At 30.2% G+C, this 21663-nt stretch overlaps 5 protein-coding genes across 9 annotated transcripts; 3 read left to right on the top strand and 2 right to left on the bottom strand.

Moving 5' to 3' along the window:
- Positions 1-66: 66 nt before the first annotated feature.
- On the bottom strand, positions 67-4087 carry LOC118073695 (uncharacterized). Of its 2 annotated transcripts, none has more exons than XM_035094358.1 (8): positions 3959-4087; positions 3713-3877; positions 3489-3583; positions 3272-3426; positions 3054-3184; positions 2824-2959; positions 843-2718; positions 67-587 (listed from the first exon to the last, which is right to left on the bottom strand). In XM_035094358.1, the coding sequence occupies exons 2-8, from the start codon at positions 3789-3791 to the stop codon at positions 225-227; spliced, it is 2835 nt and encodes a 944-aa protein (XP_034950249.1). In that variant the 5' UTR covers positions 3792-3877; positions 3959-4087; the 3' UTR covers positions 67-224. The 2 variants fall into 2 exon arrangements, with proteins under 2 accessions (XP_034950249.1, XP_034950248.1); XM_035094357.1 differs by having other exon boundaries at positions 68-587; positions 3949-4070.
- Positions 4088-4135: 48 nt separating this feature from the next.
- On the top strand, positions 4136-7947 carry Usp5 (ubiquitin specific protease 5). 2 transcript variants are annotated; one of them, XM_035094319.1, is made up of 14 exons: positions 4136-4232; positions 4450-4608; positions 4680-4802; positions 4907-5080; positions 5155-5261; positions 5355-5882; positions 6004-6075; positions 6156-6348; positions 6424-6576; positions 6650-6831; positions 6905-7287; positions 7361-7573; positions 7639-7748; positions 7810-7947. In XM_035094319.1, the coding sequence occupies exons 2-14, from the start codon at positions 4513-4515 to the stop codon at positions 7876-7878; spliced, it is 2403 nt and encodes an 800-aa protein (XP_034950210.1). In that variant the 5' UTR covers positions 4136-4232; positions 4450-4512; the 3' UTR covers positions 7879-7947. The 2 variants fall into 2 exon arrangements, with proteins under 2 accessions (XP_034950210.1, XP_034950209.1); XM_035094318.1 differs by having other exon boundaries at positions 4158-4374.
- A 68-nt stretch (positions 7948-8015) lies between these two features.
- Positions 8016-10869, bottom strand: LOC118073664 (zinc finger protein 28-like). Its single transcript, XM_035094317.1, has one exon. It carries the CDS (start codon positions 10768-10770, stop codon positions 8275-8277), a length of 2496 nt encoding a protein of 831 aa, XP_034950208.1. The 5' UTR covers positions 10771-10869; the 3' UTR covers positions 8016-8274.
- Positions 10870-12444: 1575 nt separating this feature from the next.
- Positions 12445-15867, top strand: nito (RNA-binding protein spenito). Its single transcript, XM_035094266.1, has 2 exons — positions 12445-12738; positions 13060-15867. Exons 1-2 carry the CDS (start codon positions 12617-12619, stop codon positions 15266-15268), a joined length of 2331 nt encoding a protein of 776 aa, XP_034950157.1. The 5' UTR covers positions 12445-12616; the 3' UTR covers positions 15269-15867.
- Positions 15868-17287: 1420 nt separating this feature from the next.
- Positions 17288-21474, top strand: LOC118073766 (uncharacterized). Of its 3 annotated transcripts, XM_035094477.1 has the most exons (7): positions 17290-18553; positions 18674-19399; positions 19544-20014; positions 20092-20231; positions 20317-20458; positions 20537-20780; positions 21025-21474. In XM_035094477.1, exons 3-7 carry the CDS (start codon positions 19824-19826, stop codon positions 21127-21129), a joined length of 822 nt encoding a protein of 273 aa, XP_034950368.1. In that variant the 5' UTR covers positions 17290-18553; positions 18674-19399; positions 19544-19823; the 3' UTR covers positions 21130-21474. The 3 variants fall into 3 exon arrangements, 2 of the variants coding, with proteins under 2 accessions (XP_034950369.1, XP_034950368.1); XR_004691132.1 differs by having other exon boundaries at positions 17288-18553; positions 18674-20014; positions 20537-20891; positions 21025-21166; XM_035094478.1 differs by lacking the exon at positions 18674-19399 and having other exon boundaries at positions 17289-18553; positions 19814-20014.
- The last annotated feature ends 189 nt before the right edge of the window (positions 21475-21663 follow it).

The following is a 21663-nucleotide window of genomic DNA, read 5'->3' as shown; positions in this document are numbered from 1 at the left end:
AAATGTAAAAATGAAATTGAAAGTTTAAAATATTCAAAGAAATAATTATCATGTATATTCAGTTAAAAAGTAATGGTGTTAAATATATAATATATATTTATAAATAAATTTAACAACCACTCAGTTGCTTGAATTATCTAATTTTCTTACAAATGAAAGTGTTTTTTATTTTTAAGAATTGCAAATAAGAATAGTTGTATTGATAAAAAAATCTTAATTCATTCTTATGATTCTGGTACAAATCGATGAAGTGCACTAGTTAAGACTAGTAATGAGTTTTGTAAACCTTGAGGTAAATATCTTTGCAACCAAGCACCTTTATACTGTTCGATATGAGCCAGCATTTTATTAGCAATATCTGTTCTAAATGTAGGTGGCAAATTGCATATTCCAAGATTTATTACAGCTAATCCCATATTGCTATTTGGATTAACTCCAACTCCAATAAGTGTTCTTCCAATGCGACATGCAGTTATCATTAAGTCAGCTGTTAATTGAAGCTCTTGTATCTCCATCGAACCAAATTTAGCTGTCACATTTGCTTCATAAAGAGCATGAGTAATCCGTTTTATTTGTTTTGTTACTTTCTGTAAATAGAAATAATTGTTATCGAAGTTAGTGTGATTCAATATAAATGCGCTTTATCTATTGAAAAAGTATTTCAAAGAAATAAGAATAAACCACAGGTATTATCGAAAGTAATAAATATTACAAAGCACCTATTAATATTTCTATTGTAATCAATCGTTAATTATTTTAGTTAAATTTCAACCAATAACCGGGACAGACTCCAAATTACAAGTAGTTATTATTTTATCATTACAAAAATATATTTAACTTACAGCAAAAAGGTCAGCAGAAAGATACTCCAAGTTGACATTATCAGGATCCGTAAGTAATCTATAAAGTGTAGATCCTCGATTATCAGGTATTTGTTGAAGGTCATTGATATCTTGATTTTTGCTGAGCGTTAATATCATCGTATCGACTCGTCCTAATTCTAAAATAGTCTCTCCAATTCTATATTCTAAATCTTGGAACACATGTATGTTTAGAATATTCGTCAAATAACGATGACGTCTGATTGAATCGGATATATGAGAATTTTCGTAGTTGTCTGTTGGCCCCAACTCTATATCTGTTGATGGATTCCAAGCTAACCCAGCTGCTATCAAGTAACCTAACCAAGAAAAGGTGTGTGGTGTTAAATGATGGCTTCCTGACCAATGTGCTACGACAATTCCAATTGAATTTTGTTCTAATGCCATTTTTATAGCATTCCGTGTATTAGCTAACGTTGAAGCAGGACATCCAGCAAGGCTATTGTAGCTAGCAGTGCCAGAGCTAGGTAGAACATTACCTCCAGCTATTTTAAATACTTCTGTCCATTCAGAGAAATCATAGTCCGCTTGAAACCCATATTCAACGAGAACAACATTACTTGGAATACTTCGAAATTCTGGCTTGGAATGTAAACCATTGGAACAAAGTAATAATGTTGTATCAGGATTTAAATTAAGAATATGCCACATTTCTTGAAGACAGGTGTAAGTCTTAAAAACTTCTGACATATCAGTTTCTACAGTTTCGTTAATACTATTAGTACTAAAATCTAAATTCTCTGGTTGCACTAATAAACTAGCTAGTCTTGGTCCTACATGAACGTAACTTAAACTGGGAAATATTGCCAATAATTCCTGAAAAATAGGCCACATTTGGGTAAGATGACGTTGACTCACATTTAAATCCACATCTAAAGTAGGAATTAAATTTATGTGTCGATCTCTGCAGTAACGGTCTAATGTAATCATTTCTGATCGAGAATAGCATAGTTGCCAGTCACAGCTAGGCGTAAGTCGAGAATAAATGTGTAGATGAGAAATTTTCAATGACGACCAGATGTTGATTGTATGAAGAAGATATTCCAAAGTTGGTGTTCTACCTCTTGGAGAAATATCTAATAAAATTCCTCGATGAGTAAATCGTGGTTCATCTTTTATTAATACTGGATCTATTTCAGTATGTTCTGAAGAACTTGAATTTTTACTAAGTCGTAAAATCTGAATAAATGTACACACGGCATAATGTAAACCAGACAAACTTCCAGCGCTTATTTTAACACAATTTTGTGTTATGTGTAATTGATAACCTTCACTATTATTAAATAATTTTCGATTAACTATACACTCAATTTTATTATCACTATTGAATCGTCCAGAACCCGGCTGAACTTCACCAATTTTAACATCGTGTCCCAATTCTAGTAAATATGTTCGACTCACTTCCCAAACATCCAATATATCATGTATTGATTCACCACTATTAATGATTGATATAAAAATTTCTTTTTCCGCAATAAACGGAGATGAAAAACTACTCAAATCTAAAATATTTTTAGGTTGAGGCCATATCAAATTCCAAATGCTACTTTTATCTAGAATTGATTTCACTGGGCTTTCATTATTGCGTTCTCTCAAGGTTGAATCGTATAATGGATCAGATGATTTTGTTGAATCTATTGAGAGCTGGCTGATATTAGTTGACAAACTTTTTTGGCTAAAGTTGTTTAAATCTGCATATGATGTCACAGAAGGACTGTTTAGAATACTTTTTTCTGATTCCTTTGATACTGAGCTTGTCATTGCTTGTTGTTGCATTAATAAGAAAATAGATGGTTTATTTTTCGCTAAATCGTAGGGACTTTTTCCGGCAAATGTACTGGACAAAAAATTTTTAAGAAAAATTATTAAAATTTATTAAGAAAAATATTATGAAAAATTCATTATATTATGAATTATTATTTATTTTTAATAAAATAATTACCCATGAATTGCACGAATATGAGGATTGGCGCCAGCATCTAAAAGTTCTTGACAGATTGCAATATCTCCACGATTGACAGCTTCATGTAGAGGTGTTGCACCACAGCCGTTTTCAGCATTAATATCAGCTCCTCGATCTATCGTAACATCATGGAATTGTAATGTTATTGATTAATTAAATATAAAATGACTATTTATTTATTCAATGTTATGTATTTGAATATGAATTACCAATGAGACATGCTACTATTTCTTTATTTCCATAGCACGCTGCCCAATGAAGTGGAGTATTTTTGCTTCCTTCTGAATCCCAAGCGTTGACATCAATTCCTGCTGATAGTAGTTGAATCACTCTATCTGTCCTATAATTTATATATGCATATACGTGTAAAATAAATATTTTAAATACAACTTTATAATATGTAAAATAAAAAAGATTGTTTACATACTCAGAAGCTGCAGTAGCACGTAATAATTCCTCTACATAAATCAAACGAATGACTTCACTAGCAGCAACATCAACAGCATTACGTCCATGTGCATTTTTCACTGCAGGATCTGCTCCACAACTTAATAAAGTTCTCACTACATCTACTTGGTTTGTCTAGAGTAAAGAAAATGAACAATATAAAAAAATTTCACCAATACTTATTTGATAGCTCTTACCTTTGAAGCATATGATAAAAACGTGCCTTCCTCTAAAAATGGTTGATTTAAAATTTCATCTTTTGTAATGCCTTCAGTTAAAGTTCGATTATCACCTAAAAAATATTAGTTATAAATATTCTAAAATATATTCAAATGTGAAAGATGATATTTAACAGAAAGTTTAAGTTATGATTTTTACAGATACATTGATGCATAGAGGTTATGAAAATATGTATACGTACAAGCACCAAGCAATGATCGTAAAATATCGGTACGACCATGATCAATTGCAGTTCGTATATCTGAACAAATGTCTTGCATTTTCTTTAGTTAAAATTGTACAAATTATTGCCATTAAATTTGTTTTTACAATTATTCTTATCACTGAGTTTTCACACACATTTCAACTGTTGAAAAATAAATAATGATTAATTTCTCGTATAATTATCAATAATAAACAAATAAAAAGTATACATACAGTTTAATACCTTAATTAATTAGAAAAAATATAGGGATTTAATACTGTATTTGCAACTTTAAAAACTTTTTAATGAAAATTTACCAAAATTTGTTGACTATAAGCTCATCAATACAACAAAAAAACAACGAAGTGGCAAATGTTACTTTACTAGGTTAGGTTGATAATTACTTCAGATGGTAATGTAGATTTTTTTTCCACGAGACAGTTTTGTTCATTTGTAACAACACCATAAAAACAAAATTTATCACAAAAAACGTTTTATACACCATACATTTTAACCTGTAATTATAATTTTTATTTTGTTTATTGTGCTCGTAGCTTAATTATGAGTTATAAAAATTTACTCATATTTTTTTAATGTGCATGAGCTCTGAAAATTGCCTATATACATACACTATATTCGAGTAAATGCAGATGCATGTAGTATGTATACATAGTTATGTGTTTAAAATTGCAATTAATAGAATATAAATATTAATAATAATCAATTATTTACAGTTATATACGGACAAGATATTTTCACTGTGTTAAGTATTTGAAAAGTATTTAATAAAAGAAACAATGGAAGAGCTAAATAAATATTTGGCTACTATAAGAATAGCTGGTCCTGAAGATAAAGTATACAAAGATGAATGTGTTTATTCTTTTGATACACCGGTAATATAATTCATTTTTGAAAAATATCATTATTTTATTGAAAAATTCTATATTCATGCTTTTTTTTTCAGCTATCAACATTTGGATTATATGTCAGTCTAACCAGTTTTCATGGATTAGGTCGAGATCATCTTGAACGTTATTATCAAAAAACTGGACATCATGTATATTTAAATATAAAACGAACTCGTAAGGTAAGAATAACGATATAACTTTTGCATAAAAACAGATTTTTTTACATTTCCAAGTATTGAAGAGAATATGAAACAGCACAATTAATGATAAATAAATTACATAGATTATTTCTGATCCAACTGACGGACCAGCAAAAAAAATTACTCGATTAGCAATTGGTGAACCAGGAGGATTTATTCCAGAAGAAAAGAAATATAGTGTCGAAGAAGTCTATCAAATTGTTATTTTGCCAAGTTTTACCGTCATTCAATATCCATGCTCAGATATAGATGAGAAGGTATATTGAAAAGTCATAGAATAAATAAATAATATGCCTAATTACTTTATACTTCAATAATTATTTTTTCGAAGGTCAAAGCATCAGTGACATCAATATTGAATGCTGAATCTGCTACAAAAATGGCTGAAAAAGAAGCATTGAGTGGTACTTGGGACGGTGAAGCTAGAGTAGTATCAAAGTATATAAAATATATTATTTTAAATTACTTAAATATTTTCTAATAGATTTTTATTACTTAAATTATTGATGACAACATTCTTTTTATATGTAGACATGCCGCGAATCTTCTACAATTAAACAACTCCCGAAAAATTCCACCAAATGGTTGGAAATGTGATAAATGTGATCTTACTCAGAATTTGTGGCTAAATTTATCCGATGGTTCCATATTATGTGGGCGTAAATTCTACGATGGTTCTGGTGGCAATGATCATGCTGTCCAACATTATCAAGCAACTGGTTTTCCACTGGCAGTAAAATTAGGAACAATCACAAAAGAAGGAAAGGGTGATGTGTATTCTTATGATGAAGATGATATGGTAGAAGATCCTCATCTCATAGAACATTTGGCTCATTGGGGAATTAACATTGCACAGCTAGAAAAAACAGAAAAATCAATGTCAGAATTAGAATTGGATTTGAATCAAAAGTTTGGTGAATGGGTGGCTCTTCAGGAAGCTGCCAGTAAATTAACACCAGTTTATGGTCCCGGATATACTGGATTAACAAATCTAGGAAATTCATGTTATCTGAATAGTATAATGCAGACCATTTTTATCATTCCAGATTTCATTCGTAGGTAAATATTTCAATGACCACCGAATCGTTTTTATAAAAATATCAAATGATAAAAAATTAAAAAATCCACTATTTTATGAGTGAATAAAATTTTACTAATATAAAAAGTTGATTATTAACAGATTTGTTGATCCAGCATTGGATATTTTTGATGCAAATGTCATCGATCCAGCCAATGATTTTGAAGTGCAAATGTGAGTCTTTTTTTTAATTGTTGACATAATAGATAATTGAAAAATCATAAATATTATTTTTATATAATATCTTATTAAAGGGCCAAATTAGGAGTTGGTTTACTTTCGGGTAAATATTCAGTAGCTCCAGATTCAGAAACTGCAAATGAAGGGCGTCAAGGAATTGCTCCAAGAATGTTTAAAACTTTGATTGGTCGCGGCCATCCCGGATTTTCGTCTAATCGGCAACAAGATGCTCAGGAATTTTTTTTGCATTTATTAAACCTGTTAGAAGTAAGTTTATTACATTTAGAATATTATACATTAATTGAAAAAAAATAATTACTATACAAATGCTTTAATTTTTAGAGATCTAGTCGCCAAAAATCGAATCCTGCTGACTGTTTTAAATTTAAAATTGAAGAAAGATATGAATGTGAAAGTTCTGGAAATGTTAAATATTCATATCGTCCAGAATATCTTCTACCTATGCCTATTCCTTTAGAGGAAGCTGTTAACAAGGTATTTGAATAACTTTCTTAATCAATATGAACCCTACATTCACAAATGTAAACTTATTAATATACGATTATAGGACGAAGTTGCTGCACATGAAGCAGAGAAAAAAGAAGCCGAAATTAATGGTCGAAAAATAGATTCAAGTGTTATTGTAAGACCTAGAATTAAATTTTCTTCATGCCTTGAAACTATTTCTCAAATGGAAACTATTGAGCAATTTTATAGCACTGCAATTAATAGTAAAACTAATGCAAAAAAGTAAATTTTTTTATTTCATCAGTAAAAAATTTCTATTACGATTGTGACTCATTTTTTTTTCTTTTATTTTCAGGATTACAAGATTAGCAACTTTTCCTGACTACCTTTTAATTCATCTAAAAAAATTCACAGTTAACGATGACTGGACTATGGTCAAATTGGATGTTGCTGTTGAAATGCCTGATGAATTAGATTTGAGTTCTCTGCGTGGTACTGGTTTACAAGCGAATGAAAAATTATTACCAGAAGTTTCATCTGAGATTCCAACACCTGTTTATAATCCGATCTTGTATAGTCAGCTTGTTGACATGGGATTCCCAGTAGAAGCTTGCAAAAGAGCTTTGTATTTCACAGAAAATCGAGGACTTGAAGCCGCGACACATTGGCTATTAGAACATGTTATGGATTCAGACTTTTCAGAACCTTTTATTCCACCAGGTGTTGCTGATAATTCTGGTAAAACTAATAAAATTGTAATTTCAAAATTTTTCAAATATATTATTTACGACATAAATCTATCATATTTTAGATAATACTCAGTATAAACCGAATATCGAGGATCTTAAGTGTTTACTGGGCTTTGGTTTTACTGAAAGTGAAGCAACAAAAGCTTTGAAAGCAACGGATAATAATGTTGAACGAGCAGTTGATTGGATTATAAGTCACCAACATGAGCTTGATTCTGTTGATATGGCAGAAAGTCATAAAAAACCAGAAGAGGAGTTTAGAGATGGAAATACTAGTAAATACATTATTTTTTTCAAACAAAAATTTATTCAATCGGGATTTACTTTGTTTTTTTTCTAGATTACAAACTTGTAGGCTTCATTTCGCACATGGGTACTTCGCCAATGGTTGGTCATTACGTATGTCATTTACTTAAAGACAATCGATGGGTTATATTTAATGATGAAAAGGTAAATCAAAATCAAGATAGTATCATGTATATTTTAATTACAAACATTTTTTTATTGATAGGTTGCACTATCAGAAAATCCTCCAAAAGAACTGGGATATATATACGTTTATCAACGTATAACTTCGTAGTTAATACTAAAATAACACTTTTGTATGAATAGTATAATATAATGAATACAAATTTTTGATTAAAAATTATTAAGATACTATTTAATAATCATTTCAATTTTATCAGACGAAAAAATTACATATTTAGCTTTCTTTTTTTTTGTCCATTAAAATTCGAGTTTTTGTTTCATATTGAATGAAATTTATTTAGTTTAATTTAAAAAATATTCATGTAATATTATACATATTACTTCATCTATTTTATCTTACTTACTACTGAATTATAAAATTAAGTATATAAGGCATTTTATTTTATAAATATTTTTAAGAGTAAAAAAATAAATCAAATATAAAAACATAAAAAAAACATCCTTATAGTTGTAACAATTTTTCTATAAAATTTATATTTTCATAAAATTATTCAAAATTTTTTTTATGTCGTCTCATATGTAGTTTCAAATAATCGAGTCCATAAAATGTTTTATCACAATACTGGCATTGATAAATTGAATGATTGCTATGAATCATTATATGTGTCGTCAAATGACTACTTGTTTTGAACTTTTTACCACATATACAACAAAAATATGGTCGTTCATTCATGTGAACAGAAAGAATATGATTTTTTAAATTATTTTTTCTAGAAAAAGTAGCTTTACAATAATCACACTCAAAAGGTTTGAAATTAGAATGACATAAAAGATGCGATTTAAGCACACTATTATGTTTAAAACTCTTATCACAAATTAAACACTGAAAAGGTCGTTCATCATTATGAACTTTTTTATGTGCATCAAGATGTCCTGATTGACTAAACATTTTAGCACAAATTTCACACTGATAGGTTTTACCAATCACATGCGCTATTGTAATATGTCTTTTTAATGTATCAGCTAGAGTATATCTTCTACCACAGATTGTACATACGTGAGGTTTATCATTAGTATGAGTCAATAAATGTGAATCTAGATTTCTTTTTGCCCGAAATCTCATTTCACAAATTTTACATTGATATGGCTTGTATCCAGTATGAATGAGAAGATGTATTTTCAATGCATGTGAAACGCTAAATCGTTTGAAACAAATTGTACATTCAAATTTTTTCTCTCCTGTATGAACTAACATATGAGACCTAAGATGTCCTGCTTGTTTGTATTTTTTATTACATATTTTACAACTATAGGGGCGATCATGAATATGAGTAAAAATATGTCGCTCCAAAACACTTTTTGCTGAAAATACTTTCTTACAAATATCACATTCATATAAACGATATGGTTTCTGAATTTTCATGATTTGACTATTATCATTTTTGTGAGATATTATATGATCTTTCAATACTTGGTATGATTCAAATTTATGATCACATATGGTACATTGGAATGATCGAAAATCTATGTGTCCCATTGCATGTTGACTTAAATGACCAAATTGTTTGAAATTTTTATTACATATTTTACAAAAGTATGGTTTTTCGTTAGTATGAATTCGCAAATGCCTTTCCAAAACACTACGAAAAGTGAATTTTTTGTCACAAAATGTACACTCCAACGTTGGTTTGCTACGTATTTTGATTGATTTAGTTAATAATGAAGTAGGTTTTCCATTACAATTTATTTCATCTTCAGCACTACTGGTAACTTCTCGTTCATCTGTTATTTGTGTTTCAATGTGATTATTCAGTATTCTTTCAGAGTTACTTGTTAGCTGATCTGTTTCTGAATTCACAGGTAAAACTACATCATCCTTATATTCATTTTTATCTTTTAATTTTGGTTTATGACTTCTCATATGATTCATTAAATGATTTATTCGCCTGAAAATTCGATTACACTTACTACATTTGAAAATGTTTTTGCTGGAGACAGCAGATTTTTTGGCAATTATACCAGTCTTTTGGATTTCAATTAACGCTTTATTTTGTACCCTAGGTAAATTAGAAGTATCAATATTTTCTTTTGTATCATTACTATCTAAAGATTCATTAAAACTTGAAGAAGTTAATATTGGTGATTTATCAACTTCAATATCATCAAGTCTTTTTTCCTCTACTGTAGACGAATATGCAACATTTACTTTATCAGTCTTCTCAGTATCATGAGATATTGTCATTTTAACCCCATCACTTAAATCTTTATGGCAATTTTTGGAGAAATTATTTTTTGTTATTTCGTTCATCCAATCTTCTTCTGTCCAGATTTCATCAAAAGAATCCCCATCACGTACCAACTGTACAAGATCGTCTTCTAGATTTGATTCAAAAAATATTTTAGCAGGAGTTGTGTGTGATGTTTCACTTTCACTCTCGGAAATTTCAGAGGTATTTATAGAAGTTTGAATAAAATTAAGTCCTTCATACCATAACATCGGAGAATTTTTTTGTTCCCATAATTCTACTAGAGTTTTAAAATCTTTACGATGTTCGCTCCATCTTAAAATATTTCCATGAACAGTATTTAATGTTGGAATTACTCTTCTTAATTTTCGAACTAAATTTGCAGTATATCCTCTGCCATGATGGCTTTGGAGGATTTTGGGAGCACCAATCAAAAAAAAAATATCAATCAATTTTTCAATGACTTCAATATCTGATACTTCTTTAAGAGGTTTTAAAATTACATATCTTGAAAATAGATCTTCATAAACAAAAAAGGCTTGATATTCATCTGATCTTTGTCTGTTCATATCTATTATACTTATATGAGCTCGTTCATTTACTCGAGTAGGTATATTATCACTAAATAAAGTCTCTGTTGTAGTGGCTGGTAGGGGAACATTATTTAATTGATAAATTTCTTGATGAGTATTAAAAATACGTGTATCCTCTATTTCTTCTTCAATATCAGTGTCAGTTGTTATAATCAAATTTGGACAAGATAGCCAAGAGTCTGTCATATTATCTGTGATCCCCATGGTTCCATAAATATAATAATATTTATGAAATATTATTATCAAATTATAATATTCAATAATACGTAATACTATTAAAAATTTTTTTAGCTTCCCAGTGGGAAGTTATATATATATTGTTATTATGTCAATTGAAAGTAGACAATATTATTAACATTTGAAACTGACGGGTATGGAATTTTAATTGTTGTATAAAAATAATAAAGATCATAGTAGTAAATAAAGATAATCAGTTTACTTTTAAATTGAATACGACTTTTCCTTCAAACGTTAGATGTGACAAAAAATATAAACTATTTGTTATTATTCGATTATCATTAAAGGATACTGTAATCAAATTTATACAAAAATGTTTTCGAAATTCAGATAATTCAGCACATATGTACTTCCTGTCACACGAATTTTACCTCGCCAATTTTCCTTTTTTCTACTGCGCAAGCACGATATGAACTATTCAAAAGAAATGAAGAGAATGTTTCATTGAAAACATCAAGGTGAAATATTACGTTGCAATCAATACTATCCTGCTATACCGATAGTACAGTTTAGTAGTTTACAATGAAAACGCAGTTTTCGAGAGACTGATGTTGGCACATAAATGTTCAAATTGATACTGAAACGTGGCAAGATTGGTTTAATTTGTAATGAACTTTAAATTCTTGCTGAATCATGGTTGCTTAACGCCAGGCTTTATAAGCATAAACCTCAGCGACACTTTTGCCTTGTTATATCATTCTCAAATATAGACACCATGTGGTAATTAGACATACTAAACAATGCGTGAATAAATTTGAATCCGTTAAACGTCAATAAAATAGTAGACAAGAAACAGACTACACTTTAATAAATGGAGGTCACTCAAGGAAGTGTAAAATATAGTATATTTCACACCTAGGGAGGAAAAGTAGACTAGCTCAAACCACGTGTAAAATTACAACCCGAGCCGAAGGCGAGGGAGGTAAACACGTGGTTTAAGCTTGTCTAATTGTCCTCCTTAGGGCTGAATATAATTTTTCGTCATACCTGAGTGGAAAGTTCAACCCCTCTCCAATGGAAAAGTGAACTTTCCGCGCAGGCATGACGAAAAAGACTTATTATATTTAAGAAACTCTAATATTACGAATGTATGTTCTGGCAACTATAGAATTAAGATTTATAATATTTTATATTTAAGTTGTAATAATAAGAGAAAATATGGCTAGAGTTAAAGATAAATATTGGAAAATGTTTTAAGTTACTTTTAGTAATAAATAAATGATATTTAAACTTAAGTATAAGTTAAAACTCTTCAAAAACCGTAAAGTGACATCAATGTCCAAATGTTAAGACCACTGGACGCCACATGTTGAATAAAAGAGCTTCTATGTAAGTAAAGGGTTGAGTGGGGATGTAAAAGGACTAAGCAACTTAGATGTAAGAATTTGGAAGAGCAGATCATTTTGTACTCTGATAGAACACACATCTTTTATGTTAAATAAACGAGTACCTATATACTATAAAATTAAATATTGAATATTCCTTATTCGATTTTACATCAATCCAATTTCCCGCTCCTTGAGTTAGATGCTTTAGCGCCTCCTAGTGTGCGAATCACAAAACCCACCTCAGGACATAACAGCCTACAAAAAAATTAACTCTAGAGGGAGTGTCGTTTCTTTTTCAATGTCCACTCTACACTGTATGGATTTGACGCCATTTTGTTAGTTAAACGGAAGAGTCGGTACTCGTAGATTTGTGTCGTCAATAAATTGTTGAAAGCTTCTCCAATTTCTGTAAAAATTGTTAATTTGCGCATTATTTCATTTTTTTATACGTTCTATTCTCAGTTTACGTATTTTTGTCTGCGTTGATGATTGGGATTCCACGTGAAGACCGGCATAAAATTACGGTTAAGATTCACAACACCATGAAGCGAAGCTCCAGTCGTGATACTCCGCCTCGCGTCAAAAGAAGTAGATCATCTATGGGACGGTATGTTCTAGAATTTGACAGTAAAAATTATTTTTGTGTTGTGTACAGTGTTCTGCAATTGTTTAAATATAACAATTAAATGTTTAAAAAAACACTTTTTCATTCACTTGAAGGAATTTAATGTTTTAATCACATAATTATTTAACAATTGGTGACATAGTATATTCAACATTATCTAATTAAAATTTAAATCTAACTTTAAAAAACTTAATTATTTATTTTTCGAACAAATTTATAATTATAAATATTAAAAAAATTTTTAGTTAAAGTATATGATATAACAATTGTGTAATTATTTATACAATAAATTTTATTCGACAGATATGACGAATCTAGTGATGAACGGATTACTCCAGACCGAATTCGCAGGCGTAGTAGAGGAGCTCGAAGTCCTAGTCCACCACCCCGAGCATCATCCCATGCTCGTTTTGTTGAATCTGGCTCGCACCGAGATGAATATTTGAAAGCAGCAACTCGAGAGATTCCTCCAGAGCGACCATACAGTTATAAGGTTCTTTGTATTAGTTCAATACATCCAAAAGCCAGTGATGAATTAATTAAAGACACGATTTTTCGAGAATTTAAAAAGTTTGGAGACTTTTCTATTAGAGTTACACACGATTTAGATGATCGAGTGGCTTTCGTTTACTTCCGAAGTTCTGAAGATGCACGCGATGCTAAGCATGCTAAACCAAGAATAATAATTTTTGATAGAGTGGCTATTGTAGAACCAGTTTATGAACGACCAGAAACTTATAGACGACCAAGATCTATTACTCCTCCTGAATATGATCGATATTATGCTCGATCACCTGGACCAGAGCGTCATAGAATTCCTGAACGTTATGAAAGAGTTTATGTTCCACCTGTTGGAATTCCTCCACATCGTGAAATGAGACGTGAAGCTATTCCTCCACCGCATCATGATTTTGTTCGACCTCCAATGCATCATGGTCCACATCATGTACATCATCCTGGACCTCCACATCACTATGGTCCACCTAGACACATGATGATTCGTCATCCAGTTCATGGATTTGAACGCGTTGAAAACAAAAAAGACAAATTTCCGAATTATTTACATCATGTTTCACCTGAAGATGACCCATTGGCTACTCGAACTCTTTTCGCAGGAAACCTAGAAATTAATATTACTGAAGAAGAACTACGACGTATTTTTAGTAAATATGGAATTGTTGACGACATTGACATTAAACGACCACCACCAGGAACGGGTAATGCATATGCTTTTGTTCGTTTTCAAACTCTTGACATGGCTCATCGATGCAAAGTCGAACTTTCCGGCCAATATATTGGAAAATTTCAATGTAAAATTGGTTACGGCAAAGCTACTCCAACCACTCGTATATGGGTTGGAGGTTTAGGACCTTGGACTTCAGTTCCTCAACTTGAAAGGGAATTTGATAGATTTGGAGCAATTAAAAAAATTGATTATATTAAAGGAGACAGCAATGGATACATTCTCTATGATTCTATTGATGCAGCACAAGCAGCAGTAAAAGAAATGCGCGGATTTCCATTAGGAGGAGCTGATAGAAGACTGAGAGTTGATTTTGCTGATGTAACACCAGGTTTTGGATTCAAACCAAGACCTTATCCTGAAGAAGGACCAGAATTTAGACAAAGACCACCAATAGACTATGAACCTCCTTATGATACATACGGAGGTGATGGAGAATTCAGTTATGGACCTCGAAGCTATCGTGGAAGAGGAAGTGCGGCTCATTGGCATGAGCGTAGAGGTGGTGGTCGTGGAGGCAACACTAGTGGATATCGAGGAGCTTATCCAGAAGGTTACATGCGTGATGAAAGTGACTGGCCTACCAGAAGACCACCTCCAGAGATTGAATATGAAGCTCCAAGAAATTTGAGAAGATCGATTTCTCGAGAACCTGGTGTTGATCGTTCAAGATCACGTTCTCCTCGTAGAAGACCATTAGATTCTGATTCAGACTCTGAAACTGCACGAACTGGAATGCTATCGACTTCTCGAACTTTCAGTGAAGTTGCTAGAAAATCAATTGCTGTTTGGCAAGGGGCTTTAATTTTAAAGAATTCACTTTTCCCCGCTAAATTTCATCTTACTGATGGAGATACTGAAATTATTGAAGCTTTAATGAAAGACGAAGAAGGAAAACACATGCTAAGAATTACACAAAGATTACGTTTAGATCAACCGAAACTTGACGATGTTTCTAAACGAATTCAAACATCTAGCTCCCATGCTATTTTCTTGGGTCTTGCTGGATCGAGTACTGCTGTAACTAATGAAGATGCTAATGTACAAACACGTCCATTGAGAAATCTTGTATCATATTTGAAACAAAAGGAAGCTGCGGGTGTTATTTCATTACTAAATAAGGACACTGAAGGCACAGGAGTACTATATGCTTTTCCACCTTGCGCTTTCTCTACAGAATTACTCAAAAGAACATGCCCTAATCTTAGCGATGAAGGACTTAAAGAAGACCACTTGGTTATTGTTGTTGTCAAAGGTGGAAGTGCCTAGACAATTACATTTTACTCTTACTCAAAAATACATTGAGGAATATTACTGGCAAATTAAGCATAATCGCAATAAGCTGGGTAAAGTAAATCGTTCAATTGATTATTTCCATCAATAACTGTTTATTGAACCAGAAATTAATTATATTCTTTTATTCTTTATTAAGTTTTAATGTAGGTAATTTCAGTTTTCAGTTCCAGTAATGAGACAAGATAAAATTAAATAAATGAAAACTATAATTTTTTGTATCATAATGAAGTTACAGATAAAAATAGGACTTGATAATTTTTGTGATGTAAAAAAGTGATTGTTCGTGTAATTGTCGATATTTCAAAGGGATTGGGATGGGATTCGTTCACTTTTTTTCTCAGAATATTTTTATTTAAAATTTTTCTATAAATTAAGTATTTGATTAAATAATCAATTATATTCCAAAACAAAAGTTAAATATAAAAGTGAGGCAATTGATGAGAAAAAATTTAGAAACGAAGATTCCAATACCCTATGAACTTCGATAAGATGAGGTGCAGTGGATCAAGTGTATCATGAGTGTTTGAATATACAAATTAAGAAAAATAGATGCCGCTATGCAGATACAAAAATGTGTTTAATTTTCAACCGTCGCCCATAAAATTTAAAAATTAAGTTAAAAAAAAAATGAAAAAGTCAACGTTATCAAAATGACGATTCCTGGGTAATATTGGATGCTAATTTGCTGCTGAGTTTCTAATTATTTGGTTGACCAAAGTTTAGTTCTATCGTTTGTTCGTGCATTTGTTTTAGTGACAAATTGAAAAAGTTTTAATTAATGTCATTGAAAATTTTTTAATTTATTAGTAAATTTCAACAACTATTGCATGCGGATATTGTTAAAAAGTCTATCACAAAGTTACTTATATTGTTTAAAATCTTCTTGAGATTTCTTTGTTGAAGTTTTAAAGTTACAGTTTGTTTGTTTACTTAAGTGATAATGACATTAATGAAAAAAGAGAAATAAAAAAGTTAGTTGTGATATATAAAAATGGTGCTGTGATATTTATTGCTAGAAGCATTTTCTTTTTGTATAGGTTTTTTTCTTTAATTGAATTTTTCCTATCAAGAGAAATTATTTTTTATTCAGTTCTATCTACTTTATCTCAAGTAACTGTCAATTGTGCACCAGTGCAATAAGCGATTTACATATTTTAATAGACAGAATATTTTTCGAAAGACATAGTTAAAATATTTCCAAAAAAGGTGAATTATTGTTTATTTTATTTAGTGAATCAATTCGTGAGTCTTTCAAGTTTAGTTATCATTTTTTAAAGCGTTTTTACTCGTGAATTATCTTCGTTGGTGACAAAGTGAGTCGGTGTTTTTTTGGTAGATAAGGTATCCTTGTTAAGGATAAGGTAAAAATCAAGATTTTTGAACATTTTTTAAAGCCTTCTCTATGTTCTTTCTAATAGTAGGTAAGTTAAATCTTTCTCGTTGGGAAAAAGAGAAAGGTAAACTAAACGAAAGGAGAAAAAAGACTTTTTGTTTCAGATATCTTCATCGTCAGATGTGACTCTTCATCCACTTAAAATAAATGTCGTTATTTTTAGCGAATATCTGAACTATTGTATTTGAAATCTAAAAAATAAATTCATTTTTATTAATATAAACTCATTTATACTTCATTTTTATTTAAGTCAACAACGATTTTTCAAACTATTTTATAAGCTTTTTTTTTCTTTCGTATATCGATTAAGTGCTTAATTTTTCTAATAAGGTTATAAAGTAATGAAGCTTATCACATCGTTAAAGTTTTTTAAACTAGTCATTAGAGAAATCGAATATTTTATTTATAGAAGATTGGAGAAAATATATTGTTTAGCGAACCATCTATGAATTAATTAAATTGTCAGTGAACTTAGAAGTCTGTTAATAAATATAATATCTCGCATATTTGTGAGGAAAGAATATTTCCGATTTATAATATTTTGAGTAATTGTTTAATATTCAAAAAATATTTTTAATGATGTTAACATTTTAATAAGCATTCATTATTGTAAACAAATGAATAAATTTATGTTTTACTTATTGATAAATAAATAAAATTAAAATGGCGCGGAATTTAGATATTGAACGCATGCGTGTTTTCATGCTCGAGTCACCTTCATTTCATTCTGCGGGCATTAACCCACACACTTTTCTAAGAAATCATCCTCACTATTTCAAATTGATCAGAGTTGATTCTATTATTTAACATCGGACATTTTTATTCATGAAGAATTAAAATTTATTTCTCTATCATTCAAAATAATTTAATTATTATTTCATTAATCTTTTTAATCGACAATTCTGCTTATTTTATGTACCATGTATGTATTTACATATTCCGAAGGCCGAGTATTGATAATAATGGATGGCAAAGACTCGTTGATGTGCTGGAGTAAGCTTGAGCCACAGCGCAAGTCTGATGAAGACCAGAAGCGAGACAGAATTAATTTTGGAGTGTTAGAGAGTAAGATAGAGCCTAGGTATAGGCGTATCAACTGCTTCCTAATGTCGGCAGTCCAACGGTATCGTCTCCTTGAAGTGGAGGTGTTTTTAACCTAAAAATTATATTAACTACAAGTATAATAACTATCGAAAGCGAGGGAAAATAAATTTATACCAAATGTTTTCTAATGATTTTTTTTTATTGTAATAATTATTGATCAATATCTGAAATTTATATTATTTCAACTATAACTGCAATTTTTAATTTAAAAAAAAATGACAATAATCAAACGAAACACAGAAATAAATAAAAGTATGAACGAGGCCGGTGTTAGTTTATTTATAGATCCTTTGAGTTGTGTCAAAAAGAATTTTTGTTACGGAAGAGAAAAGTTATCAATGAAGCTCGAAATTCTTGAATGAGTTCTATATTTTCTATGTTTAATAAAAATTATTTTCAATATGACACTAAAAATATTATGAACTTAGTGATAATATATTATATGACTGAAAGTTTTTACAATATTGAGTTTCTTTTAGTGAAGATAGTCATTTTCTTTTCGTGTCTATAATTAAAAGTTTATATAAAAAGTGAATAAAGTGTTTAATGATCCTGACAATCTCATTTGGCATCAGAATTTATAAGATTTCCTTATTTTTTCTAAAAATCAAAAAGGACTTTTCAGCCTAGAAAAGTGGCTTCCTTTATATTAGTGAGGCCTTGGTATGGTAAATTTAAAGCTTCTTCAAAATAAAGTGACGACAATCACTAATAAAAATGCAACAGGAGAATCCAGTTGAAAAGGTCGTTGTATTTATCAGGTAGTAAATACATTTCTTAGTTAAAGGTCTAATCAAAGTTATCTGATGGAAATAGTTCTATTTTATAATTGATTTTAATTTTTTCTTAGCTTTTGTGATTTTATTTTTCTATTCATCCAGGTACTTTGGCGTGGATAAAAACAATTGCACTTAAAATTAAAACAAAGCATTTACTTTAGTATAAAAAAGAGACATTAGACATTATTATTTAGTAGCCGCGAGTTTTGCGAGTAAAGCTTACTGTTTATCTTTTCATGTACTAGAAAAAAAAAACAAAGTGAAAAGTTCAATGTAAAGTATAAATCAGACAAGTGAAAAAAGCTTGGCAAGCGCTAAATAGAGCACGACGTGCTTTTATTTATATTGTTTCAATTTATATTGAGGGTAAGCTAGTGTAATGTGAGCTTTTAAAAATGAATTAACTGACTCTGGGAACTAGTGAGTGTGCAATAGTCTCATGAATGGAATAACTAGATACTTTTGATGTTTACAAGAATGCTATGTTGCCAAGAATCATCATCACTAACATGCTAGCACGAATACCAAAAGACTTTCATGTATCATAGTGCAACTAGCAATTACGTGACCTCCACGCCTGCTTTACGTTGTCATTATTATGTTCACTATTTTTAATTACTCATCTCATTCTGGTATTTTTATTCCATTTAGTATGTTTCTGCACTTATTACAGTAGCTGAAGTTGACGTTGATAAAAATATCCAAACGTTTGTGAAAAAAAAATTATCTTATCCGAATTGATAAAGGAATTTGTACTATTCTAAAGGGTGATAAGTGAACAAGTCAATATTTACATTGAGTGTAAGACACTTGAGTTATGTATTAACGGTAAGATTAAGGAGCACGTGTTATAAGTTTGGATTTATAGTTTATCTGAATGTAACGTTATGTGCCAAATTTAAAGTTTAAATGATTAGCCACTTTTGATAATCTATTTTGATAATAATTCTATCATATTATTTCATTTATAAGTGCATTCTCTTTATATCACTTTTGCTGCTCTAAAAAACTACTGATGTGGATAGAATACCAGTAGCTTGACTCCAGTGAGTCAATGAAGCTTTGAGAAAATATATAGATAAATAACCAATCAGTCTTTGCTCGTTCCCTTGGAATTTAATCCGATTATTTTACATCAGCGTTTGTCAATATTTTTCCATTCAACGATGGCTTTTTTTATGCCTTACCAAACTTGTGTTCATGTGTACAAAGTTGTTTAACTTAAAAGTAAATATATAACAGACATTAAGAAATGGAATCACGTCCAAAAATCGAAATAGTTCGGGTGTCATCAATAGAGCGAGCTAATTTTCGTCCTCTTGACGGTGTTCAATTGAGAGCGGCTTATAGTCACTTAAGGATCGGTACGTTTTGTCCAGAACCTGAAATTGAGATCACTCCTTGTGAGAATAAATCAATAAATCAACCAAAAAAGTTTAAAAAGTAAGACTAAATTTAGCAGCCTATTTGAAAAAAGCTAAAGGGAAAAATTTAAAAATAATTTTTTTTTGTCACTACAGAACTTTGGGACCAGTTTCAAGACTGTTGAGGCGACGTCAAGGTACTTGCCTTACCACGAAATCCTGTGATAATATTTATAGTGTGAATAAAAGTAGTTCAGGCTTAGACTGGAAAATAGGACAACGCTCAACTGAGTCAGGTATTGAATGCAATAAAATTTTACTCCTCACAACTTTTCATTATTTTGAACTTTATTATTAATTAAAATTTTTCGTCGATTATAGCTTTGCAATCTCGCCAAAGTAATAGTTTAGATTGGCGAATGGGTCGAAAAGTTAACACTGATTGGCAAAATACTAGCAGAAGTGCGGAACATTTACTTTCACGAAGTCCGAGAATTAGTGGATTAAGAATCCCTACGACAAAGTGAATATTTATAGCCAATTAATTAATTAGTTGATAATAGAGATGAGAACAAAACTATTTAATAATTATTTTTTATAGATCAAAAATAGTTTCATTATTTAGGAGACTGTCTCCAAGACTATCAAGACCAGGAAGTAAACATTCCTTACCATCATCACCGATAGTTTGTCCATGGATTCACGTTGAGTATTCAAGTGAGTCTGTTACTGATGCACGACGTGAGGAGTCTCAAGAGAGTGACGTTAGTTACCAGCAGGAGCTACAGTTGAATGAGCTCAGAAAAAAAATGTTTGGAGCCTCACCTTCATCCTCAGCCTCTCAGGTGCGTCCTACATGATCATCAATGCTTTTTCGTCTGTCTATCAATCTTTTCTTTGATCTTCATTTTTGATCAACTGGAACTAATGTCTTCTCTATGTCACGGGCGAGACTGGTAATTATTGGCCAAGTTGATTGAGAAAAAACATTACAATTGACAATAACTCTTTATAATCATAATACATCATTATAAAAGCAATAGAAATTGATATAAAATAAATTATTCATAGCTATAATCATTATTTCAGATGCTGATCAACGAAGCTGTGATAAATAATAAAAGTGATGAAAACCGAAATATGACAGAAAAGAGTGAATCGGGCAACGTTATAAATCTTTATAATCGAGAGTAAGCTTTACTATTTTTTCAAATGCAATCACAGGCCTACTAACCTTAATTTTTTATTTTTAATGCACATTAATTATTATGACAATAGAATTTTATTAAGAAACATTATCAATATTTATTGCTTTAATTTTATAAATAATATAATAATATTTAATTTTTGGGCTTGAAAAATAAAGAGCACTTGTGGAAAACCAATAATGCTCATAAGTTTTCGTCCTTATAAACCTCTAGTACTGTATTTAATAATTCAAGTAATTAAATCAATTAATTATTCAATGATTGTGCATGATTCGTAAAGTCTGTTTTTATCTAATACTTTTACCTTTAACAGTCAAAAAATTTTGTTATGTAAAAAAACATATCTTTGCACTTTAATAAACGTAGTAAAAAGTAATTCTTAGTTTTTTTCTTACTTATTTTTATGTTAAATTGTTTTAATTATTAAAAAAAATAACAATGGCCATCAATACTGATAATTTTATTAATACAAATACTATATTACATGCAGAGGGTTATATCATTGTTGAAAATTTATTAA

Source organism: Chelonus insularis, unplaced genomic scaffold, assembly GCF_013357705.1.
Source record: "Chelonus insularis isolate UGA/USDA-ARS -01 unplaced genomic scaffold, ASM1335770v1 scaffold_362_pilon, whole genome shotgun sequence".
Taxonomy (NCBI): Eukaryota; Metazoa; Arthropoda; class Insecta; order Hymenoptera; family Braconidae; genus Chelonus; species Chelonus insularis.
The sequence above is the reverse complement of the archived record's forward strand: the minus strand, read 5'-3'. Positions and strand labels throughout refer to the sequence as shown.

Coding starts and splice junctions, on each gene's coding strand:
- LOC118073695 (XM_035094358.1), bottom strand. CDS start 3,791: ATGCAAGACATTTGTTCAGATATACGAACTGCAATTGATCATGGTCGT. Junction 3,185..3,271: donor CGTGCTACTGCAGCTTCTGA/GTATGTAAACAA, acceptor TATAAATTATAG/GACAGATAGAGTGATTCAAC. Junction 588..842: donor TTTCTGCTGACCTTTTTGCT/GTAAGTTAAATA, acceptor TTCTATTTACAG/AAAGTAACAAAACAAATAAA.
- Usp5 (XM_035094319.1), top strand. CDS start 4,513: ATGGAAGAGCTAAATAAATATTTGGCTACTATAAGAATAGCTGGTCCT. Junction 6,832..6,904: donor AGTAAAACTAATGCAAAAAA/GTAAATTTTTTT, acceptor TTTTATTTTCAG/GATTACAAGATTAGCAACTT. Junction 7,574..7,638: donor GTTTAGAGATGGAAATACTA/GTAAATACATTA, acceptor TTTTTTTTCTAG/ATTACAAACTTGTAGGCTTC.
- LOC118073664 (XM_035094317.1), bottom strand. CDS start 10,770: ATGGGGATCACAGATAATATGACAGACTCTTGGCTATCTTGTCCAAAT.
- nito (XM_035094266.1), top strand. CDS start 12,617: ATGATTGGGATTCCACGTGAAGACCGGCATAAAATTACGGTTAAGATT. Junction 12,739..13,059: donor AGTAGATCATCTATGGGACG/GTATGTTCTAGA, acceptor TTTATTCGACAG/ATATGACGAATCTAGTGATG.
- LOC118073766 (XM_035094478.1), top strand. CDS start 19,824: ATGGAATCACGTCCAAAAATCGAAATAGTTCGGGTGTCATCAATAGAG. Junction 20,015..20,091: donor CAACCAAAAAAGTTTAAAAA/GTAAGACTAAAT, acceptor TTGTCACTACAG/AACTTTGGGACCAGTTTCAA. Junction 20,459..20,536: donor TTAAGAATCCCTACGACAAA/GTGAATATTTAT, acceptor TATTTTTTATAG/ATCAAAAATAGTTTCATTAT.